Here is a 24975-nt window from a genome sequence, read left to right on the forward strand (position 1 = left end):
TTTAGAGTCAACAACCTGCATGTCTTTGGACTGTGGGAGGAAACCTGGGAACCCAGAGAAGAGCCACACTAACACTGGGAGAACATGCTAACTCCACACAGAAGGGCCCCAAGCCGGAGTTTGAACCTGCAACCCTCTAGCTGTGAGGCTGTGCGCTAACCACTGCACCACCTTGCAGCCCTCTATATATATCTGTATCTTAAAATAGGGCTGTTTTATCAAAATAATCTAAGTTAAATTAGAAAAAATAATTATATTCCAGGCAGGATGGAGAATTCTTTTAAAGCATTTAGACCTTCGTGTAGTTAAAACAAACAGAAAATATAACTGAACAGTTAAATTAATAGATACAATGTAAGCACATGAAACCTCAAGACGGGGCATAAGATCCATTAATAAAGTGTGATCCACATGAACGCCTAATAGTGTCAGTTAATATTGTTCTTTAGTGATGAATATTCCTGAACACACTTTCATTTAAATAAGCACAAGCTCAGCTTTCAGGGCCCCTGGAGTTCTGGGGCCTGGTAGTTGCCAGCTTTGCCTGGTTGGTAACGCAGAATGGGTTACAAACTGAGGGTGTGGAGACATAGGAGTTTACCAGACAGGCAGCATCAGAAGAAAATATGCTGAGTTGCATTATGGGAAACGTAGGATTCAGTGGTTTTTGGAGTTTGACCCATACTACGTACTAAAAGTCAGGATATTTCATCTTCTGCTGCTTCAGTTCAATTATTTTCTAACAACATTACAGCAGCACTCTCTTTATAGTAAAGTAATACTAGTCTTCAGCTCGTCACCTGTAACAAATCAAGCAGCAGTCCATTCTCATTTAACTGAAATGTTTATTCTAGTAAACAGTACAGACCATGTAGAGAGGATCACTGTTCAAAATAAACCAGCATCTGTTCTCTCTCTCTCTCCTCAGCTATTAGTGTAACTGTAAGCAATCCTTCCAATGGTTCCTTATCAAGTTTACTTTTTCTTCTTCATCTTCTTTTTATAGGACAAATATAACAGACATGATACTATACAGACTGTATACACATCGTATGCATCTTAATAAAGACAGCTCAGAGTATTTCGCTGGGAGGAAGGGCAGTTGAAGGCAGAAAAAAAAAATATCCAACAAGCTTCAGAGAAGAAAGAAATAAAGTGAACGGAGAAAGAAACATGTCTCCCCAGAATCAATTTTGGCTGCTTACTATTAAGCATCAGTATGTCAGTACGGCAGGATTCAAAGGCTTCATACCAAAATGAAATATCCACCATTTAGAGGAAAAAAAAAAAAGATTAAAACTAATCAAAATGAAGTTATACATTTTTATATTTTCCAGCTGTAATCTTAGAAATGTTCTCTTTTAACATTACTAATGATTAAAACATATTGAGTAATAACCTTGTGTTACCATTTTCTTTCCCCAAAACAGATGTGGAATGAAAGGTTTTTGCAGCTAGTGGAATGCAATCAAAGCATGAACTTCTTCAACAGTCAGGACAGAGGAGCGGGTGGAGGCTGGTGCATAAATAATCATATTAAAAACATACGCTACATATCAAAAACAACAGACTGGTTTCACAGGATACACAAAACAACAATAAAAATAAACATTATCTATTGCACAATGGAGGTATCAGATGACAGTATAAATGGTGGTAATGCTGGAATACCCCTCTCTAAGCGGTACACGGCAGGCGGGCTGAGGTCAGAAACACATGAAGAACAGATGGAGGGTCACAGTTCACAGTAGGCTGGGTATCAAGTATCAATACGTTCTGGTACCGACTGAAATGTGTCTCATAGCAGCGAGTGTGGAAAACTGTCAAATAGCCTACCGTAAGCTGGCTGCAGATATCTGGTCAGATTTGAAATATTGTTACTCTTTGATCAAATGGTACCCAATTTCATTTAATTCAATTTACACAAATTTACATTTGTACATATATTCAACATTTCAGACCTTTGTCTTTTGTTTTAAGTATTGTTTTGGTGTCTGTACCGAGACTCGGGTATCGTAGAACTAGAATCAAAAAGTTCCAAATGACATCCGGCACTAGTTCACAGGTTTTCTATTTGAGCATGAAGTTCATTCTTGACCTTGAAAACAGTAGTTTGACAACCAAAGACTTTTTCCTGAGCTTACATGATGTGGTTGAAAGCTCCAGAAAAGTTATGGAGTAAGTCCACCTTGAGTTATACATTTTTTTTTGTCAATATTTTTTGATATTCAAGTATTGGTTTTGCTTCTGGGAGGTACTCTAGGCTGCATTTAGCATTTTCTATGAAGCCCTCTGCTTCCTGGATGTTGCCATGTATAGCCCATTGTGTGAACATATCACAAACTGGCCTGTTGATGTTTATAGAAATAACTATGGCCACAGAATATTACAGTTGAGACAAACCTCCCAGAGCAGAAGGTACCAATGCATCCTGTGACACCCACATCTTTTCTACATGATAGATTTCTGTTCAGGTCTCACAGAGGGTTTGCTTTCAAAATGCAGGTGAGCCGTCCGGCTGGGACTAAAAGACCACAGACAACACTGAGACGAAATTTAACGGGACACTTGGACATTTTGAATATTAGTCTTGCTGCGCGAGGTGCATGACACATTGTTCTGAACAAGTTAGATAACTGAACATGTCTTTGTTAGCAACGGCTAATCCGTATTAAACCAACGACTAACCGCCGGGCAACAAGCTGGCTCGTTAGCTGGCAGCTAGTATGTTAGCACGTTACGTGATGTAACGATACAGTGCCCAGGTGTTTTACAATAGAATGAGTCTTTAAAAAAAATAATACATATTGTGAACTTTTTTTGTGTGATTTTCTTTCTTTTTTTTAAGATGTATGTCTTCAGTGGAATCCAAACACAAACGGGGTAGGGGAGCTGGAAGGAGAGAGACTAACGTTCAGAACACTTTCATGGGATTAGTTGGAACCCCAGTATTGGTGGCACGTAACATAAACTCAAATACCGTTAGCAAAGCATTCCTTATCAAACATAATGGGTAATAGCTGACAACAAGCTAGCTTGCTAGCTGATAGCTAGCAGCACCCTTTGTTTCAACAAGGAATGAAAACAGGTGTATTGATATTCCTCATAGTAACATTGTCGCTACAATGTGACAGCAGCAGAAGACTGAGAATGCCAATACAAGTCTTATGGCTCAGACGTAAAGAGGTGTTAGCCGTGTACAGCTTAGAGAAGCTAACTATGTACCATGTACCACAGTTTGTAACAGCTACAGCAAAGGAAATACTCATGATATGTAAACAAGTCAAAAGAAATGGCAGGGAGAGGCAGTTCACATTTCTATCTGGCAGAATCAACTTTAACTTGAGCCTTTCTGTCCAATTTGGGTGAATTCACATTATTAGCATTTTTACCCCCAGAAAGGGGCAGAAAGGTAGTTCTACACATGTATAATATCTGGGGGGGGAAACGTTGTTCGATATTTCAGTCATGCTATGGACCTCCTTGTTTCCATCATCTTGTTCAATGTGGAGACTGGAGAAGCAAATGTAACACTAAATAACATGAGGTCATCTTGTCGTACCAGTCAGTGCTAAGCCTTCTTCAGAGGCAGCTATGACCCAAGACATTTTCATTTTAAATCACAATGTACTTGTCCAATTTTTGGATTCAAAATGATTTTGTTTGTCCTGGAGTTCCATCAAAAATACAGCTTGTTAGCAATTTACAGAGACCTAGCCCCGAGGACCGTCACGGTACATATCACAGTCCTGGATGGTATCTGACGGAATCTAGACATTTCAATACATTTTGTAAAATCTCAGTAAAATTTGTTATGGGATGAATTATGGAAATATAAACTTCCCTTATATCGGGCAAGCAATTTAGCAACATTTAAGGTGGAATACAATCAAATTAGACAGGTTTAAAATAAGAAGTCAATACAAACTGTAAAATCAATCATCATCCTGCATCATGAAATTCTGCGGATAAGCCAGGAATCTACTCAGTAGCAGTATACGCTCAGTGCTGCCATTGGTGGCGGGAAGCTATAGAGAGGCGAAGACCCGCCCCTTCCGGTGGACCATCATGGGACCTTATTTCGGAAAAAAAACGTACGGTAGTCAACGGCATGAGGCAAATATTTTTTTTATCCCGTTTGAATTGCGCCACGAATCACACATATGATGTTTGTCAATTTAAAAGATAATTTTGCGAGTCAAGAAAGTGTCAGTTTGTTGTAAATATGTGTGACTGTGAAAATATATAAACAGAAAGACGACACAACCAAAAGTGGCGTAGTGGCGTCACTCTCTCTGAAGCTACGATGTCTGTGTGTTTCCTACTGGGATGAACTCACACCAGCAACGGGTCTGATCCTTCTCTCTCTTCCCGGCTGATAAAAAGACCAGGAGTCGCTGGATAAAACATATCAGGTCAGATAACGTTACATTTGTGTGTGGAACATAGCTAGGCTAGCTGGCTAGTGTTGGTGACGTATGTTGTCCGAGACGTGAGATGTAGTTCACTGAGCGGTTTCACACAAAACTTAACGATACTACGACAAACTGAGACTTTCTTTACTTGCAAAATGATTTTTTAAATTGACAAACATCACATGTGTGATTCATGGCACAATTCAAACGGAATCAAAAAATATTTCTCTTGCCGTTGACTTCCGTACATATTTTATCCAAAATAAGGTTGCATTGGGTCCACCAGAAGGGGCGGGACTTCGCCTCTCTATATTAAAGAAAGACTACTGACTGAAACAGAAGTACATTCGTGAGCGCAATTCTGTTGAACAGAACACCTGTTTATTAACGAAGAAGAACTCCTGAGTCATCTTTGTTCCTTTCCATCTGCTTTTCCACCCTCAGAAGTCGTTGAGGGGAGACTGTATTTTCAAAATTCTTTCTTTTCTCTTAACAAATGTAATAAACGTCAGGCTGACTGAAATGTTCCAGTTCCATCAGAAGACATCCAGCACTGTGTTATGACGGTCCTGAGTACCGCTATAGTGGTTACACTTAACAATGTAACAAGCTATGCTTTAACTAAGCCAAGTGAAAGACTTATCTCTCCCCATGTTTCAACACAGTCTCACAGCAGTTCATGAAATAGTTATGAAATTTCCTCTCTTGGATTTGTGTACATACATTTTTGTGCGTTTTCCTATGAATGTCCAGCAACACACACATGTGACACACATGTCAATTTAAAAATAAAACTACTTAGTTAGGTTTAGGAATAGATCAACAAAACTACTTTCAAAATGTTTGGTTTGGGTTAAAATCCGGAAGTGGCGTGACAAAAACTACTTAGTTAGGTTTAGGAAAAGATCGCGGTTTGGGTTAAAATAACTCCGGAAGTGCAGTAACTTTGACTTCTGGTTTCCACGGGACATGAACACCGGTCTCCTTGGCAAAAGTCCTGTGTATTTTGACCCACCCATCCGTTCCGACATTCGTCCCTATGCTGCGTTTGCCGCTCTTTATACTTCCCGGTTCACAATTACATGGATTACAGACGAATTGATTTTGTGCTGACCACCATAAAAAAAGAAAAGTGAAATTACTGTCCATGTACACGAATCAAATAGATGAAATTTTGTGACAATTTCACAAACTGCTGTGCGACTGGGCTGCATGTTTACAAAGTTATGGTAATGAAAAACTCCATATGTCATCCCTTAAAGTAACATTTAGGAGAACATGTGTGCTCTGAGCAGAATCCGAATGCAGGGCATGCATGTGGCGAAACACCGACTGGAGCATATGATTGGTAATGGACACACAGCGAACACATACTCGCATATATAAAACACAACATGACATTTGAAACTACAACAGAGGGAGTTCTGAGTTAAAAGGAACGTATTCAGAAAAAAAGTTCAGCAGAATCTGTTCTAAAGTCCGAGATCGACTTCAGTCTGTCTCACTCAAACATCAGTCACCACTTCAAGTAAAAGAGACAACTCATAGAAAAACAAGGTGAGTGGTTAAGTCCATGTTCAAACTGTGACACATCAGAGATAGCTCAATATTTCTCATTCCCAGCCTAATGACACCTGATTTCAGCCAGTTCCAAACCTTCCCAAACACTCTGCAGCTTGTGCTCGCTGGTCTGTAGAGCACTGGAGTGACTTTAACTCAACTACAAGTTATAGCACGAAACAATATTAATTTGGATGTTCTTTTAAAACAAAAACATTTTAAAAATAAAAAAAACAGCTCATGAAAACTGTGTTAAAATCCTCAATCTCTAAAAAGAAAACAAGGTCAAATATAGAAAAATGAATTCCCTCATCTTGCCTTTCATTAGATGAATGTGGCGTGACATCACAGCATCGGGATCAGAGTACAGCATAGTTGGCTCTGTTTATCTATATACACTGGACAGAGGAGAGAGGGTACTGCAGGAACCCTCCACAGTACTATCTCACACTCACGGACAAAGAAAATAGATCTGTACAATTTGTTGCCGTCACTCGAAGGATATGCTGACATGTGAAGCTGTTAATTTCTTTTGTCAGGTATTTGTCACATTAGAGGGAAACAGTGTAATGGAGCTTTATCGGGGGACGCAGTTGCTTTGAGTGAAACATATTCGACTAATGTTGGTTTTCTTTTTCATACAGCAGGATCCACTGAGCCAGAGAGGGGAGTGTCTCTCCTGAAGGAGAAAAACGCTGACTCGGGGTCAGATTAACCCGCTTGGGGTCCTCAGGGCAAAAAGCAGGCCCCTCCTTGTTGTGAGAATATCAATCATTTCTGTACATCCAGTACAGAGTTTAGCACAGAGCAGAGGGAAACATTTAGCCTCCAGCAGAAGTGAAAAACCTCTACTAATATGGACCTCTTCACTTCGTAGCCGAGTCTGGGTTAGTGACAGAATTTCCTGAGAAAAAAAAATTTGAGAAAAGAGAGATACTCGTGAATTGAAAATTCTCAATCCTGAGGAGCGTCAAATCCAGTCTTCTCTATAAACAACTACTTATGTACAACACAGTCTCACGGCAGTTTGTGAAATAGTCACAAAATGTAATCTATTTGATTCGTGTACATAGACACGAGTTTCACTTTTTTTTTTGTGACGCTCAGTGCGACTTTCAACAACGGATTTTTCGTGCTCTTTCCTACGAATGTCCAGCAACACGTGACGCACGTGCCAATTTCCACTCCAATCTTTTCAAAATAAAACTACTCAGTTTGGTTTAGGAAAAGCTCGTGGTTAAAATAACTCTGGAACTGCAGTAACTTAAAGGTACTGTTTGTAACTTCTTACACCACTTCCAACACAAGCTACACAGAAGCACCAAAACTGCAAAGTTATATCTAGCGGTTGTCAGTCTGACACAGTTGGTAACTCAGTGCCAGTGTTTAGGGACAAACCTCTTCACAGTTCTCAACCCAACCATCTCTTATCTTCGACATGTGCGGGGTTACAAAGGACGCTCGTCAAATCTCATTCTGCAGATGCCGGGAGTTTTCACGCTGGAACAGTGTTGACACTGTTGACACGGCCACAGGTGTCGCTGTTAACAAGACATTTCTGATTCTTACAAACAGTCCCTTTAAGTGCGGAAGTTACGTGACAAATAAATCAACTTTGACTTGTGGTTTCACACGGGACACGAACACCGGTCTCCTGGGAGAAAGGCCTGTGTATTTTTTGTTTCGCCCTAGGCACCGTTCGCCGCTCTTTATACTTCCCCGTTCATAATTACGGGGATTACATACAAATTGATTTCGCGCTGACCATCACGAAAGAAATGTGAAATTTGTGTCCAAGTACACAAATCAATATATTCAATTTCGTGACTATTTCACGAACTGCTGTGCGACTGGGCTGTTATATATATATAACACCTCATTCTGTAGCATTTCCTTACCAGCAAAACAACTTGACACTAAACACTCACAGACACAGATATACCATCAGCAGCTCAATGATATATCCATGTCGCCCCTATATGTCAGGGACAAATCCCTTTAAGAATTACCTTGGCTGTTTGAATTGTGTTGTTTTTCTCCACAGCTGCTTGTTGCTACCGATAGCAGCAGCTTTGTTAGCACGCCGGTATTAACCGTTTCCTCACATGGAGAGCGAAGCTGGAGGAGAAAAACAGCACGCTGGGATTCAAACTGTCGAGGTGTTCCGTCAGCATTAGGCAGCTCAGCCCAGTGAATGGATTCATCGCATCACTGTCCAGCCACTATAGTGCATATACACAGTGCATCTGTTTGTTTCCATCAGGCCCCTCTTGCCTCTTCCTCCTCCTCTCCTTCTTCATCCATCAGCTCTCCGTCTCTTCGTGTCAGCAGGAGAGATTCGCAGTGACGAGTTCTCGGCTAGTTTTGTTTTTTTAAATGCAGGGTCAGCGGCCTGGAAGTTCCTTTTGTTCCATTCATTGAGTCATTTCGTGTGGGGGAATGTAAATAGTGGAGGTGCAGGTCCTGTGTGTGTGTGTGTGTGTGTGTGTGTGTGGACCAGAGTTTGTATGAACACTTGAGTTAGTCCAGTGATGTGCTTTGTGTCTGAATATTTAGATGTCAGTCATGTTAGTCTACGCACTGTATGTGTGTGTGAGTGTGTGGTCGGGGGTTCCAGGTCATGCGTTGGACATCTCGGCCTTGCTGAGGGCGATGGCCAGCTCCAGGTCTTCCTGCTCCTGCTGTCTGAGTCGCTTCAGCCGCTCGCGCTCTGCTCGCTCACTCTCTCGCTTCGCCCACTCCAGCTGCTGAGCCTCGTTCCCAAACTACAGTCAGAGAGAGAGAGAGAGAGAGAGAGAGAGAGAGAGAGAGAGAGAGAGAGAGAGAGAGAGAGAGAGAGAGCAGGAGAGAGAGAGAGAGAGAGAGAAGTCCGTTACAAATAAAACCACCCGCTACATGAGAGGGAGAACAGAGCCCCCCTTCCTCCCTACCACAATGACAACAGTGACGGAGAACAGCAGTAAATTGGAAAATAATATCAAGTGTTGGATTTTACAACTAAATTTGCAATTGAAGAGCTAGACTGATATATAGGCAGAATTTATAGGCAGAATATAAAGGCAGATACACCGATCAGCCATAACATTATGACCTCTTGCTTATATTGAGTAGGTCCCCCTTTTGCCGCCAAAACAGCCCTGACCCGTCGAGGCATGGACTCCACTAGACCTCTGAAGGTCTGCTGTGGTATCGCCATCCACATGATGTAAAAGAAAACGTGATTCATCAGACCGGGCCAACTTCTTCCATCGCTCTGTGGTCCAGCTCTGATGCTCACGTGCCCATTGTAGGTGCTTTTGGCGGCGGACACGGGTCAGCACGGGCACCCTGACCGGTCCCCATACGCAACAAACTGTGATCCACTGTGTGTTCTGACACCTTTCTATCAGAACCAGCTGATAGGGGGGGCTTATTCATGAGATCAACATGTAACATTGCCAGAGCATTTATGTAACACGGTGCAGGTGTCTGAAAGGGGCTGGACATAGAGCATAGGAAGGACGGACATGGGAGTTCCAATATCAATACAGCTTTAGATCATGTATATATTGCTAATATGTCTTTAGGTGCCACTTTAAGGTTTTCCTCTTTAAAGTTGAATAATGTTAAGCAGGATAGCAATAGAAATAGAAAAGGGGATTTAAAGAAAATGTTTTCTTCTAACACTCAGAATTACAACAGTTGAGCTGTTCAGAGTGTCATTTGTATCGGTAGACAAGCAATAACTGAAATGTTCACCTGCAGTGAAGTGAGAAATAACCCTGTGAGACAGATGCAGCATGTATCCCTCATTCATGTTAGAAATTGAGCTTTTTGCTGACAGTTACAGATAATCTTAACAAAGTTACGACTCACTTGGTCATAAGTATTTTCATAATCTACAAAGTAAACGTCTTTTCCTTTTTCAGCGACACATGATGTAAGATCTATCAAAACAATGCTTCAACCTCCATCTGATAAAACTCTACACTGCCTTTGTGGTCATTCACTATTAACATCAGTTTGTTTTATATGAATTTCAATGTGTGTTCGATGTCTTACCTTGACTTTGTCAGGTCCTGTCAGAGAGGTGGATTACAGAACAGAGATATTATAAACCAGACAGCCTTGAACTGGGCTGGTTACCAGGATATCACACCACAGCACACACAGGCACGGTGAAGAAGGGATATCTGCACAGTTTCTGTTCAGCCCACTGTCTCTACCATTTGTGCTTCTTTTTTTTTAAGTGATTGTGCTAGCTTCAAGCTACAGGCTGGTTAAAAGTAAATCATGAGTTCTTACAACGCTGACAAGCTTCTGAAGTTGAAGAAGACACTTGTTGCCAAAAAAGTGTCACAGATGAGACAAATGGACTGTGGTGAAACAGAACCGTCAGTGAATCCCTTCACGTAGCGACAAACAACACCGGGAGCGAAAAGGAAAGAGCGGCTGAACGTCACTTCAACAACAGGAGATGCGACATGTAAAGAGTGAGAGGAAAAAAGATGATGTCATCAAACTGCAGTATGAGTTTACAGACTAATGAGGAATCCTCAGAGATCTACCCATGCCCACATGACTATAGATGGAATTACTGTTTCATCAAAGCTATTGAAACATATGGAAGTGTAGAGGGACTGTTGTTGGACTGTTAAGTAGTGCTAGCAGTGAACTGGAAGAACATACATTTGTAAAACAATTTGAACAAAATCAACAGTCATACTGGGACAATAAGGCCAAGGACAAAAATAACTGGAACTATCCTTCCAAAGAAGGATAGAAGAAGTAGAAGTAGAATTCATCATTTGAATCTATTTTTCTGTTATTCCTAGTGTAGGACAGTCCAATATTGTTAGATAATTAAATGTATGTTTGTGGGATAGGCTGGAATGAGTGTTTTTTTTTGGAGTAGACTTAAATTGAGCAGCTTTGGTGGAACAGTTGGAAAGAAAGAAATGTGATTTAATAAATGTATTATTTAATAATAGTAAAAACAGCAAGAACCTGATGCTGCATTCACACCAAACGCAAAGTGTATTTTCTCCACGCTTTACTTGCACGAGTTTGACTGTGGGATTGTTTGTGTTTATTCAAGTCACTCTTGCTAGATGTGCCGGAGAGGAGGAGGGGTTTGCCTCCACCGACAACGTTTCATCAACCATGACCGAAATAACCACTGCTTTGTACATGTTGTGGAAGTCCCGGATACGTCGGAAAACCCAACGCTGTCGTGTCTGGGTTCATAACATCATCCGGAGGCACTCTGTGAATTTCACCGAGCTGCACTCACTGTATGTAGCAAGCCACACGTTGGCTGAATTAATCTGGTTCACTACAGCAGCGTGAACCCAAAATAAACAGATTCCGCTGGGATTTCATTTCATTTCATTGCTCTACTGGATCCTGTCGGTACAACTGTATTTTATTAAAATATATCTTGTTTATAGGCTACATATCTACAGACTATCAGACTGGGTACAGGAAGTGCATTATTATCATACTGTCGGAGATGTGTCGCTGTTTTTGTTCCGCTGCTTTGCGCGGAACAAAAACAGCTGTTCTCCTTCCTCTTCTCCGTCCTCCCGGCTCTCTGGCGCTATGAGCCCCGCTGTTGACTGGCAAAAGCAGCGATGCCGGCGGCGTGGAGGTCCCTGGGGACCGCCGGTACGATAACCTTTTATTTTGATGTTAATACAATGTACCAGAATTCACGAATATGTAGGATATTACTACTGACATTCATGTAATATTACGTCACAACGTCTGCTGTATTAGCCGTGTGTTTACTGCGTGTTTATTTGCATATAGAGCGGGGAAGTGAGATCGGATCACAAGTGGTCACTGGAGACGCATGTGGAGACGCATTCTAATGCCAGGTGTGAACAGACGTACTTAAAGCTGTCCACTTGTGATCCGATCACTGAGGACACATGTTAATACCAGGTCTGAACAGGGTCTAAGATGCAGAAATAACTACATAATGACGCTAGACGCTAGAGGTCTGTTCGCTAGACGACAAGCAAACAACTTTTAAAATGCTTGTTTTCTGAATGGAGTTTGGATCGCTCAGTGCTACAGGCTATGCTAACATTGTAGCTGCTCCATCAACACTCAACATAACTTCATCTAGGCATACTTACGACAAATACCATAGACAGTCTGTGGTTCGTACACATACATTTATACACAGAGTTTTGTCCGGTCTGTGTATAAATACGATGTACTATCGTAGCTCTGGGTGACCACAGACGGCTACGATATTCTTTTCCTCCATTTCTGATTCAACGACGTCAGGACATCAGTGACAGAGGAGAATCTCAACACTGATAGGCTTTCACGACACAAAGAAATTTCGACTTGCGCGAATAAGTGAATTTTGCCACCTTCGCACCATTTGCGTCTCCCTGCGCCAACTTCTGGCTATGCGCCTCTTCGTGTTGTCTTTGTATGTATTCGCGCCACGCGAAAAGTTTGCTTCACGTTTGGTGTGAACGCAGCATTATACTGGTGTTTAAATGTTGAAATATTTCATGGTTCAAAGGATGTTCTTGAATGGCTGTTGCTAAAGGAGACGTACTGTATGTTCTAAATGATGTGCTTATTCATTTTCATAAATAGTGAAATAATGATTTCATTTATACCCAGTAAAGTGGTGACTTTGTATCTGAGGTCCCATGAAAAACAGGTTGCAGAATAATGATGTGGACGGATGCTTGAGAGTAGGGATGCACCGATACTGAATGGGATATGAAGCCGATACTGACTTAAACAGCTGGATCGGGTATCAGTGAGGACGGGCCGATCCGTTCTATTTAATTCTATGTTTATACACTATGTACATTATGTACTGCCATTTTAATTCCTGTTGAAGTTTTGAGCAATTTGTTGCTGCATTAAAAAGGTTTACATCTGAATTGTAATTCCCGATAACTTTGAATTTTTTTTTTACCAAGCTGCTGGTGTATGATTTATTATTCTTATAATAAATATCAATTCATAAATTTGTATCTATGTATTTATTTGTTACATTTTGTTTTACAAAGTTAAGAAAGCAATGTTTAAGTCAAGCCTGATGTTGCCTTACATATAAAGGAATGATCCCAGTCACTTCCACTCAGCTTAATGTATCGCTATCAGTGCTGGGACTGAAACAGTGGGATCGGTGGCGGTGCATCCCTACTGGAGAGTGGTGAGAAAACACAAACTACAGTAACATAACAAGACGTGCATAACAAGAACAGACAGCAGAGTTAAAGCACTAATCAACTACCAACAACAGATGGTGAACACAGTAGCACACACGCACGCGCGCACGCACACACACACACCAAGGTCATGCAGGTCAGACAGACTTGAGAGCTGAGAGTTGAGTAGTGATACTGCTGTGTCTCATGTTAGATGGATAAATCGGACTAATAGTTGAACTGAGTGGCACCAGTCAGACAGAAGCATTATACCCTGCTTAGCAATCTGTAATTATGAAGCAGAAATGAAATGTGAAAAGCTCTGTATTTCGGGTCATTCCCCGAGGGATTGGTGTGAGTTCCCATGGTTATTTGCTTATGGGTTACAACAGGTTTGTGTTTGTTTCCAGTCGAGTACTCTCATAGACTCTACTAGTTCAGACTTTGAGCAATATGCAAACACACCGCTGATAATCGCCCTCAGCCTTTGTGAAGTCAGGGGAATCCCTGACAAGCTTAAGATATTCTTCCCAACAAAACAAAAAATGACAGCTCTGCTTCCTGCACAGCTTTAATACCAAACTGCTGTTTCTAAAGTGGGTTCATATGTGTCACAGTGGCCAACGGGGGGTCATTTTAGGTCTAGTTTTCCCAACATTACCAATCATCGCATCTCTTTGGTTGTCTGTTGCTGTTAAAACAAGCTCTGAGATACTTGGTTACAGTTTTATTTTCCTATAATAACCCTTCACTTCTCTTCAGCTGTAGGTCACAGTCCAATGTTGAATACATGTTTAAAGGAATACATGTCACGTTGTGTCAATGACGTTTACACACCGACTCCGAAACCTTCGTCTGCCATTAACATTTTCGAAACAGGTTTGATTTTCTGCGTTTTTTCGCATTTGTCAAAAGGCAAAAAACAGTTATTTGACCACTCAGAGCCACCGTCTGTTCAACCGTCATCATCCAAAATGGCATGATAAACTTTCAATACGTCTCCCAGCACAAAGCACTTTACGATAAAGAAATAAAAGAATACAGAGATGTGGAATTTAAAGATAGATTGTTGCAGGTGATTGCAGGACAGCTCAGAATCGGGGATGGTTGCAAAACAAAGGATGTAGGAAAGATTAGACAGTAGTGATTGAGCTGTAGGCAGCTAAACGTTAGCTTCTTGCTATTGTCATTCATTCATTAGCCCCGTTTGGGACGAGCGCTATCCATTGCACCGACGTAATTAATTCAGTTTTGTCTCGTATTGCGAACTTTCACAACTAATTTAATAAAAAAACGCATTGGACTCAGTGTCCACGGTTTCAACTTTTTTATCGGATGACGGATTACAAAAATACATACGAAAAAAGGGACTTGGTGTGCAAAAACCTTTAACCTAGCTTAGCATGAAGACTTGAAAGAGGCGGAAACATCTAGCTTGGCTCTGTCCAAAGTAAAAAAAAAAAAAAATGCAACCAACTCCTCTAAAGCTCACTGATGAACACTTTGTATCCCGTAGTTTAATTTGTTCACAAACAGAAATGGAAAGATGACATTTAGTGGTTTTAGAGGGAGTTACGCATTGGATCTATTTTTAAATGAACAACATCTATCCACGCGGTACTTTTGTGCAGCATCACTGGCTATAGTGCAGTTTACCAGATTGGGTCGGTGAGCACAGGTTTTGGTCTGTTTGTGTACAGATTAGAGCTCTTAGCTCATCTCCTTTTGGTGCACCGAATGACTGTGACCTGAGCTGTAACTAATTTACCCAAACAAATGAGACACAACGTGTTAATTAGTGAGCCGGTGAGGTGAGGTGAGGCGTTTAGGGCTGACCCGAATGCTTCAAAGCTTTGACCATTGCCACGGTAATCAACCTCCAAATCACTATTCAAATGCTTTGTTGTTGTTGTTTTTAATATATATAAGTATGTAATAATAAAGTATAAATCCAAAAATAACCCATGAAATAAGGAATAATCCCACAACATTATTCATTATTAATATTCAACATTAATTATTATAATAATCAATAATAATAAAATTAAAATTAAAATAAATAATTATAATAATCATTTTATTCAGAAATAAACCTCATTTAGTTCATTTTGGCGTATCGGCTGTATGTTATCAATTGATACTCGGACAACGGACGCTATAATCTGAAAGTGAATGCAAGTGCTCCGTAAGGAGTCAGCTCAGAGCAGGAGTCACATTTCACACACACGGGACGAGAGAGAGCTTGCAGACCGAGAGATGGCGGAGGATTTGGTGTCGAAGCGAAAAGGAAAAGCGCCTATTTGGCAATATCTCAGATTGGAACCACAACGTTAATGAGGCAATCGCTGTGAGGAGGAGGGCGCGGTCACAGTCGGTGTGCGCGGTGCAGCGGCGCCAGGTAGAACCCTGCAGCCCCGCAGCAAAGGCGTGCTACACATATTGACCGTCATCTTTTCTTGTAAAATGTCCGGTGTAATCGTTAATACCGGTGTTGTCACAAGTTTATTAACCGGTGGGAAAATTTCCTCACCGTCACATCTCTACTGTGATGCTTCGAATACCTTCGAATATTTCTCACCAAAGCTTCGAAGCCCAAAAAATGGTATTTAGGACAGGTTGTTTATTTTTTAACCTCGTGCCACATTTCCACTGCATTATACGGCATGGCCTGACTCAACTCGCTTGGAACCGTTCTTTTTTGGTTTTCCATTGGCAAAAGTTGTGGATAGTACCGGCTACTTTTTTGGTATCAATAATCTGGTTCCAAGCGAGCTGAGCCAAAACTAGAAGGTGGAGTTAAAACATAGAGAAGAAAAATGCCAAGCTACCGTCAATAGCGACCGTAATATTTTTATAAACTTGACCCAGATTTGAAAAAATGGCGGCCCGCAAAACCATGACGTGGTCAACTGAAGAAGTTTCAGACGTTCCTCTGTTCGGTTGCTGATGAAAGGATCCAGCGAGAGAACACATTGTGTTTGTGTGGCGTTGAAGATGATGTCACGACAGTTTCACGCAGCGTCTCTATGGCGATTAGCTAGGAATCCCGCCTACATTGAGGGGGTACTATCTGCAGTGGGAAACAAAATAGAGAAAAAGTACCTGGCACAAAAAAAAAGCGAGTTGAGTCGAGCTGAGCTGGACCATGCAGTGGATATTCAGAATTAGACAGAGCCAGGCTAGCTGTTTCCCCCTGCTTCCAGTCTTTATGCTAAGCTAGGCTAACCGTGCCCTGACTCCAGCTCTGTACTTAACACACAGACACAACGTTAATCTAAGATTAATCAATCTGAACGTCTCACATATAAGTGATCAAGCACCATTTCTTAAAACGTTGGGCTATTCCTTTAATACTGATGGTGTCGGTAAAAGTTGTTGTTGCAAGAATTTCCTGTGTTTACTATGTGTGAGTGTGTGTGTGTGTGTGTGTGTGTGTGTGTGTGTGTGTGTGTGTGTGTGTGTGTATTATTAACAAACAGAGCAGCTTGTTAACATAGAGCAGATAATGGTTAGAATGTAGAAGCAGAGCGTGCCTTCGTCGTGTGCTGTCCTGCCTTGTTAACTGCCTCCATTGTGACACATGTTGCAGGTCAGTGAGCTGAGCTTTGGAAGCTTCCTGCAGTCTATTAGACTAGAGTTTCAGCTTTACCACGACAGATGGATGATTTGGTTGAAACCAATATCACAATGTTGACTGTATTAAAATAATGTTTTTCTGATATTGATATATAGTGCAAAAGTATTTAAAATAATTCAGTCCAATGAATTGCATTCCACTGTTATGTGTTACAAAACACTGGACCTGTCTGGAGCAGAAACCTCATTCATTCATTCAGTTTCTTAGTTTAGAATCACAATTTGTTTGGAATATTTTTTTCAGACAACAGAATTCTGTAAAAATGACAACATAATCAAGTTATTACCCAGCGTATGCTGTGTAAATAAATATTTTCACATGTTGTCTGACAAGATCTAGTAACAAGGTACTATTTATACTTGGTATCAGTTTGGTATCAACCTGGTATTAACCTGGTTCAACATGCGGTCTGTATCTGGATACATTATCTGGACTAAAATTAGTTGATTGATTGAAAATTATTTGGCAGAAATCATTTGGCATTGAAGTGGACAAAAAAATATCCAATATCACAAATTATCTTTACAATCTGTACAGTATACGACAACCTGTCCTTTACACCAGTGATTCTCAAAGTGGGCTCCGTGGCACTCTGTCAAGGGGTCGGCAAAATAATTAGCTATGAATTATAAAATTGTGCCTTATCATTAAAAAGTACCTACAGATGGGGACCATTAGGGTACGACCCTAGCATCAGATGAGGAAAAACTTGGAAAACTACCACAGAGCGCTGCGCCCAAAGTTCAAATTATTTCAACTTCGACCTCGGGTGACCGCTGACCTTTCAAAGCGCAACCAATGAGATAACAGCTGCTACTGTTCTTGTTGCCTATAAACAGTGAATGGCGTTCTTTGCACACTTTTTGATGACATATTATACCTGTGCTTTGCTTTGCCTTTGCAAGGCTCTGCAAATTTCTTCTCAAGTGAAGGCAGCTTTAGTCTCAGATGATAAAGAAAATTCAGAGGTTTAAAATCATAATGAAAACAATTGTTAGTTGCAGCTAGGGATGTAACGATTCATCTACTACATCGATGTATCGATTTATATTCCTACGATCCAACTACATCGATAGGTACTCGGCAAGTTGTCCTTCACGGGAGACGTATATCGATATAAAATCAATTTGAAACGCAAAACTTTATTGTATTGATACTAAGGATTTGCACCTTGTATTTAAGGACGACAAACGTTATATGAAAGTGTTTTTTAGCACTTTTATTAGTAAAGAAATGTTAAACGTTACTCCGGTTCACTCTCCAGACATGCGCCAGCTTGCCAGTTCCGCCCTCTGCAGCGCGAGCACGCATCCATGGCGTGCATGCAGACAAACGGAGTACTTGTCTCCTCGCTCTCTCACCCGGTAGAGGAGCCGGTCCGCAGAGTTTTAGGCGCTATCAATCCACTTGATGAGGGCGGCTTCACCTACAGGAGCTTTACCCGTGCACTGTCGTTTTTTAATTCAGAGAAAATGACCTTCCTTTCCCCGTCATGATATCTACGTACATCACGCAGCATCAGCCTCACGTATCCAGCCGGAGAGCAGACGGTCCACGAGGTAAAGTATCACGACGGGAGTAAAGTAAAAAACTAAACAGAAATTCAACTAACGTTAGTCTGACATAGTTTAAAATGTTGTTCCGTATGTTTTCATGTATGAAAAGAGCCCAAATGAACCCTGTAGGTGGACTACTGGATTACTATCAGCAGATTATTTAAACAGCGTTTGTACAGGAATGATTCTGTCCCAAGCTGTTTGATCACTATCAGCTGTTTGATCACTGTCAGCTGTTTAATCACTATAAGCTGTCTGATCACTATCAGCTGTTTGATCACTATCAGCTGTTTGATCACTATCAGCTGTTTGATCACCATCAGATGTTTGATCACTATCAGCTGGTTGATCTTTGTATTATTGATCTACGGTTTATCACTGAATTGTATCGTATCGCTCTAGATGAGCCAAATATTGTCCTTGAATTGCATCGGAACCATGGAAATCGCATCGTATCGTTGTAAAAACGTATCGTTACACCCCTTAGTTGCAGCCCTAATCTGGATAATGATATCTAATCATGGGCCACACCTGGTATTAATAAGCCACATTGTGATGGTATCTCAATATGCAAAGTGAGAATGTGGAACTGTCGTACTTGACAACAAACATGCCTTTTTTTTACTGATCCAGATAAGCTATCAGATACAGATCAGATGTAAATACCAAGCGGAGATGTGGTCACTGTTGTAAAACCAGTAATCAGATTCAAACCCCAAAACATGTTGTTTTAAGACACACAGTAACAACTGAGATGCGTTTGTTACACTCGGTACGATGCATTTCTACTACCCTTATGGACCTCTGAGCACCCTGTGAGCATTTTCAGCACGCATCAGTCTTTAGGAGTGACCTTGTAGCATGCTAACTTCACTAGAACTTAAATCTAGTGTGTGTGCAGAGCTGTGTGGCCTGGACTAGACACTGACAGTTTAACAGTATCACCCATCTCAACTTACAGAACTGAAGTCTGTGAAACCCAAGGTAGAGTCTTTAGGGGCTTTACTTGATGCCGAGGATGGAGCGAAAGGGTCTTTGCCGCTGAACGGGTCTCCGATGCCCTTTTTACTCTGGAACGGGTCGACGGCGTCGCTGCCAAATGGCTGGAAAGGGTCACATGGTTTGGAAGGGTCAGCCGTGCCAGATGTGCTCACTGGTGTACTCTTACCTGAAGACATAAAACACAGATGTTAAGCATCATCCCAGTGAAGAGAGTTCACATATACTAGTAAGCATGTTTCTATATTTTTCCACCATGCCAACAAATGACTGATGTGACCAATGACTGGAAATTAAAAATATGACTAAAACGTGAAATGCTGAGGCGTTCCTTAAAGAGTTGCCTCAGGGATGGGACAGAAATAGTCTGCTTTGTGGTGAGGAAGACAAGCTGAGAGAAGAAAAAAACAAAAACAGACATATCACAAAGTTTCTCACGTAACTCAAGAGGAGGATGTAAAGTGTGTAAAGTGCATGTGTTAACTGATAGCTGAGAAGTACCGTGACTCATCACTGATCTCACCTCAGTGAACTCTGTTGATAACGCAGAATCTGATTTGAACCGTTTTGGATTAAAACACACAAACAGTACGTCTTCTAGTTCTCATAGTTGTGCCAACGCCCTGCTTCCCCTCTGCTGTCACCTCAAAGAGCGCTACCGGCATTCGAAAGCCACACAAGTTTCACCTCCAACACCAAAGCAATTCACATCGAGTCCCGACACAAATCTTTCTCGAAGTTATCACACGCAGCGCTACATGCTCTGCTGGTATGGGAACAAATACACAGCGAAATACAACAGCCAGAGGACCAAAATCAAAAGTGATACCCCAGAACCCACGGAACCATCATCAACGGTTTCCTGGTTAAACACTTGGTTGGGTTCCTGCCCACAATACCAGCTGTTGGTTCACCAATTTACCAACTAGACAAATGTTCATGTGCACAGACCACAAACATTCACATTCATGATAACAGTCCACATAGATTTATAAATGCTATATTTTATCCCATATAAATCAGGATTTATGCATATAAAACTAGGGCTGCAATGAACCACTTATTTCACTACCTGTTGATCATTTTCTTGATCACTTGATTCATGGTTTGGTTTATAAAATATCTAAAAATTGTGATAAATGACCATCACGATTTCCCATACCCCACAGTGACATCTTGTTTTGTTCCACCAACAGTTAAAACCCCCAAATATTCAGATTACAATTATATAAAATAAGGAAAGCAGCAAATCCTCAGTGGAACTCCAGACTGTTTGTATTTTAGGTTGAAAAACGATTATCAAAATAGTTGCTGATTATTTTGCTGTAAATCAACTAATTCTTTCAGCTCTATACAAACCATTTTAGATCAAATCTTTTCTGTGTCAAGCCCACTTTATGATAATCACATGCAGTTTGGGGCAAGTTATAGTCAAGTCAGCACACTGACACACTGACAGCTGTTGTTGCCTGTTGGGCTGCAGTTTGCCATGTTATGATTGGAGCATATTGTTTTATGCTAAATGCAGTACCTGTGAGGGTTTCTGGACAATATCTGTCATTGTTTTGTGTTGTTAATTGATTTACAATAATAAATATATACATACATTTGCATAAAGCAGCATATGTGTCCTCTCCCATGTTGATAAGAGTATTGAATACTTGACTCCCTTTAAGGTACATTTTGAACAGATAAAAAATGTGTGATTAATTAGCAATTAATCGTGATTAACTATGGACAATCATTCGATTAATTGCAATTAAATATTGACAGATTGATAGGCCTAATTATATTCCATTTCTGCCAATAGATCCCCCTAAATGCGACACACATGTTAATTTAAGATCTCTTACACTGCATTTAAGACTTGCCTTGAATTATGTCAGTATAATTGAAGACTTAGACAAGCTATCCCTGCAGACCAAACTAGAATAATAATATTATATATTATATAAAAACAAAATTCAGTCTGGTTTATCACTCAAGTGGATCTGCACATGAGCAGAAATATAACACGACGGTGATCGTAGTACTGTCAGTTTCTGTTATCAACAGGGAGCTGAAGCTGGGCCTGGCAGAGGATCGTGGGAACCTTAAAGTGTACACCATGTTGCTTGTATAGGTGTTAAACCACAGGACCAGTAAAACCGTTATCAGACAACGCACACATACGTATTTCGTTCTATTACCCAGATGATCGGGGTGAGCAGTTCATTTCACACTCCACGCTGAGCAAAACTGCATGCCTGGCAATCAGTTTTTTCCTCTTTCAGTAAACTGAGCACACGCACACGCACACGCACACGCACACACCCACTCACACTTGAGAAACCACAATCATGAGCTCCACCCTGTTTTAAAATAATCCACCACATTAGTGGCATCTAAGTTCAATGCCTATCACAGGATTGTATTTGACGCATTTCATCTACTGAAAACAATACAGCTACAGCAATGTGCCCGCAATTATGCCAGTATATATATATATATATATATATATATATATATATATATATAGCACTGTCACTGCAGCCGTGACCCATCCACACCTCGTCAGGTGGGGAGAGACAGTGAGAGAGCATGCATGTGTGTGTGTGAAGTAGAGCAAGATGGAAAACATAAAGAATAGAATTGAATAAATGAAGAGGACGCTTGTTATGTTGGTTACAATGCTGGTATTCACCCACTGCACACAGCCTGACCTCCTCTGAACCACTCAGCCTTGTAAACAAGCACACACGCACACGCACACACACACAAAGGGAAGCGAGAGGAAGCGAGTTAGGGTGTGTCTTGCAAACAACAGGCCAAGAAAACCGCACATCGCCGCTCTCACAACATCACCTACACACATGTGCCTACACAGAAAAACATCAGAGCAGCAGTTTGTGAACGATCATTATTTAAAATCGATATATACAAATCTGTAAAGCATTAAAAGAAGTTTAATAAAGAAGTTTGAATTTCAGCCGTTGCAGAGTGAACGGTGGAGTTGAACCTGCTGGAGTCTGACTGGTATCGAAGCTGTAACGGACTTCTCTCTCTAGTTCCATTCTACTACCACTGAGTCAGCAAGCGTGTGGGATGGTGTGATACTGTCGCAGCGTGTGCCACAGTTTAGGCTGAAACACAGAGAAGGGGATTTTGGATAATCGTGGTTCACACTATGCGCACCAAGTCCCGAGGGACAGTGTTGTGCTGTCCCCAATAGACTTTTTTGCCAAACACGTCCTTTGTGATCATGACATTCATTCATAAGTCCTTTTTATAAACACCACAGTTGGAAGCATTAACATTTTCTCCATATCTTCTAATGATCTATTAACATTCATCTGTAGGTCTTTAATGTGGGCAAGCTGAACAGCTGGAGACATACAAAGACACTAAAGCTTATGTGTTATGGGCACTATGGTGGGAAGAGAGAGAGTGTTTCTTTAGCTGTGTCCAAATTCTATACTACCACTAGTTACCTCCGTCAAGGCCAAAGTATTGTTTTCACCGGCGTTGGTTTGTTGGTTTTCCTGTTGGTTTGTCTGTCTGTCTGTCCGTCTGTCTGTCTGTCTGCTAGCAGGATTACTCCAAAAGTTCGTGATGGATTTGAATAAATTTTTTGGTGGGGTGGGTGTAGCACAATGAACAATCCATTACATTTTGGTGGCGATCTGGATCATGATCCGGATTCAGGATTTTTTTTAACAATTCCGATCAGCCTGAGCATCAAGACCACAGGGTATAACACATGCGCAGTGGAACTGATGACGCGTTGATGATGCGTTGATGACGCGTTGATGACGCGTGGACCCGCCTCCTTCCTCTTTCTGACAGCAGAGAGATACGTCTGTGGATGTGTGGCGAGACATCGATGAGCGGGAGCTGCTGTCCGTCCGCGGTGAGAAAGAACAAAGCGGTAGATGACGGAATGAGAGACAACATAGTGTAACGTTATACAGACATAACAAGGCTGCTGAATGAGAGAGGCATCCGCCGATACGTTACACGGAAAAACACCGTGTTAATAACAAGCCGACCACCTCACCGTACGGCCAGCTGGGAGCTGGGATCTGTTTTTAAAGTCACGCACCTTGGCAGAGGTCTGCGCTCTCTGAGTGCCATTCTAGTATTCAACATGGCGCCGCTCTAGTGGCAGCTTGTTACTGTACAGCAGCTCTCGCTCACTGTTGAGCTTTTTCTCTTTTAGTTTTGTGGATTTGATTCATTTTATAATATTTTTTACGTGTTATTGTTTATAACTGATCCATGCACTCTGGAGACCAAAACTGCTGTTTTTGCTTCAGTTTTGTTACTGTTTTTTGCGCTGTTTGCGACCTTGTCTGGGGATCCGATGCGCAGCCATGGCCCTATTGTTTACAGTAGGGATCAGCTGTTAGCACTGCTGCCCGAGGAGAGGCCCGACGTTCGCCCGCAAACTAAGGAGGAGGAGACGGAAGAGCCGTGCTGGAGCTGAGCCAGGAGGAGACGAATCAGACCCGTCCATCGTCATGGGGAATGTGAGATATTTTCGCATGTTATTGTGATAACGGCGTATATTCCCTCCTCTGCTAACGCTGGTACGGCCCGTGATGTCCTTCTCTCTGCCACAAGCAGGCTGCAGACACAGCACCCACAGGCCCTCCTTCTTATCTCTGGGGACTTTAATCACGCCTCTCCATCCTCCACTCTGCCCACATTCACTCAGTATGTCACATGCTGCACCAGAGACAATAAAACACTGGACTTATTTTATGCCAACACCAAGGAGGCATATACATCATCACCCCACCCTCCCCTGGGAAAATCTGACCACAGCCTGGTTCATCTCCTGCCTGTGAATAAACCTCTGGTACACAGACAGCCAGCCGTCTCCCGCAAAGTGAGGACGTGATCCGACGAGGCTGATGAGGCTCTGAAGGACTGTTTGGACACAGCTGTGTGGGGGGAACTCTGCGACTCTCACGGGGAGGAGACAGACTGCACTGACTGCATCACGGACTATATCAACTCTTGTGTGGAAAATACCGTACCCACCAGGACTGTAAGGTGGTTTTCCAACAATAAACCCTGGATTAATCCTGATATAAAGGCTCTCCTTAAGGACAAGAAGAGGGCCTTTAAGTCAGGAGATAAGGAGGAACTGAAGGCTGTGCAGAAGGAGCTGAGGAGGAAGATCAGGGAGGAGAAAAACAGCTAGAGGAGAAAGCTGGAGGAGCAGCTTCAGCAGAACAACAACAGCGGAGTCTGGAGAGGCCTGAAAACCATCTCTGGCCACGAGGAACCCGACTCCCAGGCTGTGGGTGGACCAAAAGTGGGTGAACGACCTGAATTCATTCTTCAATAGATTTGATCACACCTGCCCCTCCCCCAGCCCAGTTCTCACTGCTGCAACCCCCCTCATCTGCAACCCCAGTACACTGCCCCACCTCCACCTCCACAACACTCACCTGCATATAACTGCACTATACTGTACACTGACTGTCTATCAATAGTACTCAGGTGCAACTTCAATTCATACTGGGCAATATCATATTTCCACCTGTGCAATTGTGTTAATAGTCTGTCTGTTGTCAATACTGTATATATTGTTCCAACTTTTAATATTCCCCTTGTTTATATTGTTCCTATTTTTACATTTCCTTCTATTTAAA

At 41.7% G+C, this 24975-nt stretch overlaps 1 protein-coding gene across 14 annotated transcripts in view; it reads right to left on the minus strand.

Moving 5' to 3' along the window:
* Window positions 1-825: 825 nt before the first annotated feature.
* LOC141768356 (epidermal growth factor receptor substrate 15-like 1) overlaps window positions 826-24975 on the minus strand; it is a 67831-nt gene continuing 43681 nt past the window's right edge. For 8 of the 14 annotated variants that reach the window (XM_074636602.1, XM_074636601.1, XM_074636597.1 and 5 more), the window contains 2 exons: window positions 19294-19502; window positions 826-8740 (listed from right to left, as the gene is read on the minus strand). In XM_074636602.1, the coding sequence (XP_074492703.1) occupies window positions 8594-8740; window positions 19294-19502 (356 nt within the window). In that variant the 3' untranslated portion in view covers window positions 826-8593. Of the gene's footprint in view, window positions 8741-10016; window positions 10034-19284; window positions 19503-22233; window positions 22456-24975 lie in introns of those variants that run through there. The other 6 variants (XM_074636599.1, XM_074636594.1, XR_012594060.1 and 3 more) reach the window with 5 other exon arrangements.

Source organism: Sebastes fasciatus, chromosome 5, assembly GCF_043250625.1.
Source record: "Sebastes fasciatus isolate fSebFas1 chromosome 5, fSebFas1.pri, whole genome shotgun sequence".
NCBI lineage: Eukaryota > Metazoa > Chordata > Actinopteri > Perciformes > Sebastidae > Sebastes > Sebastes fasciatus.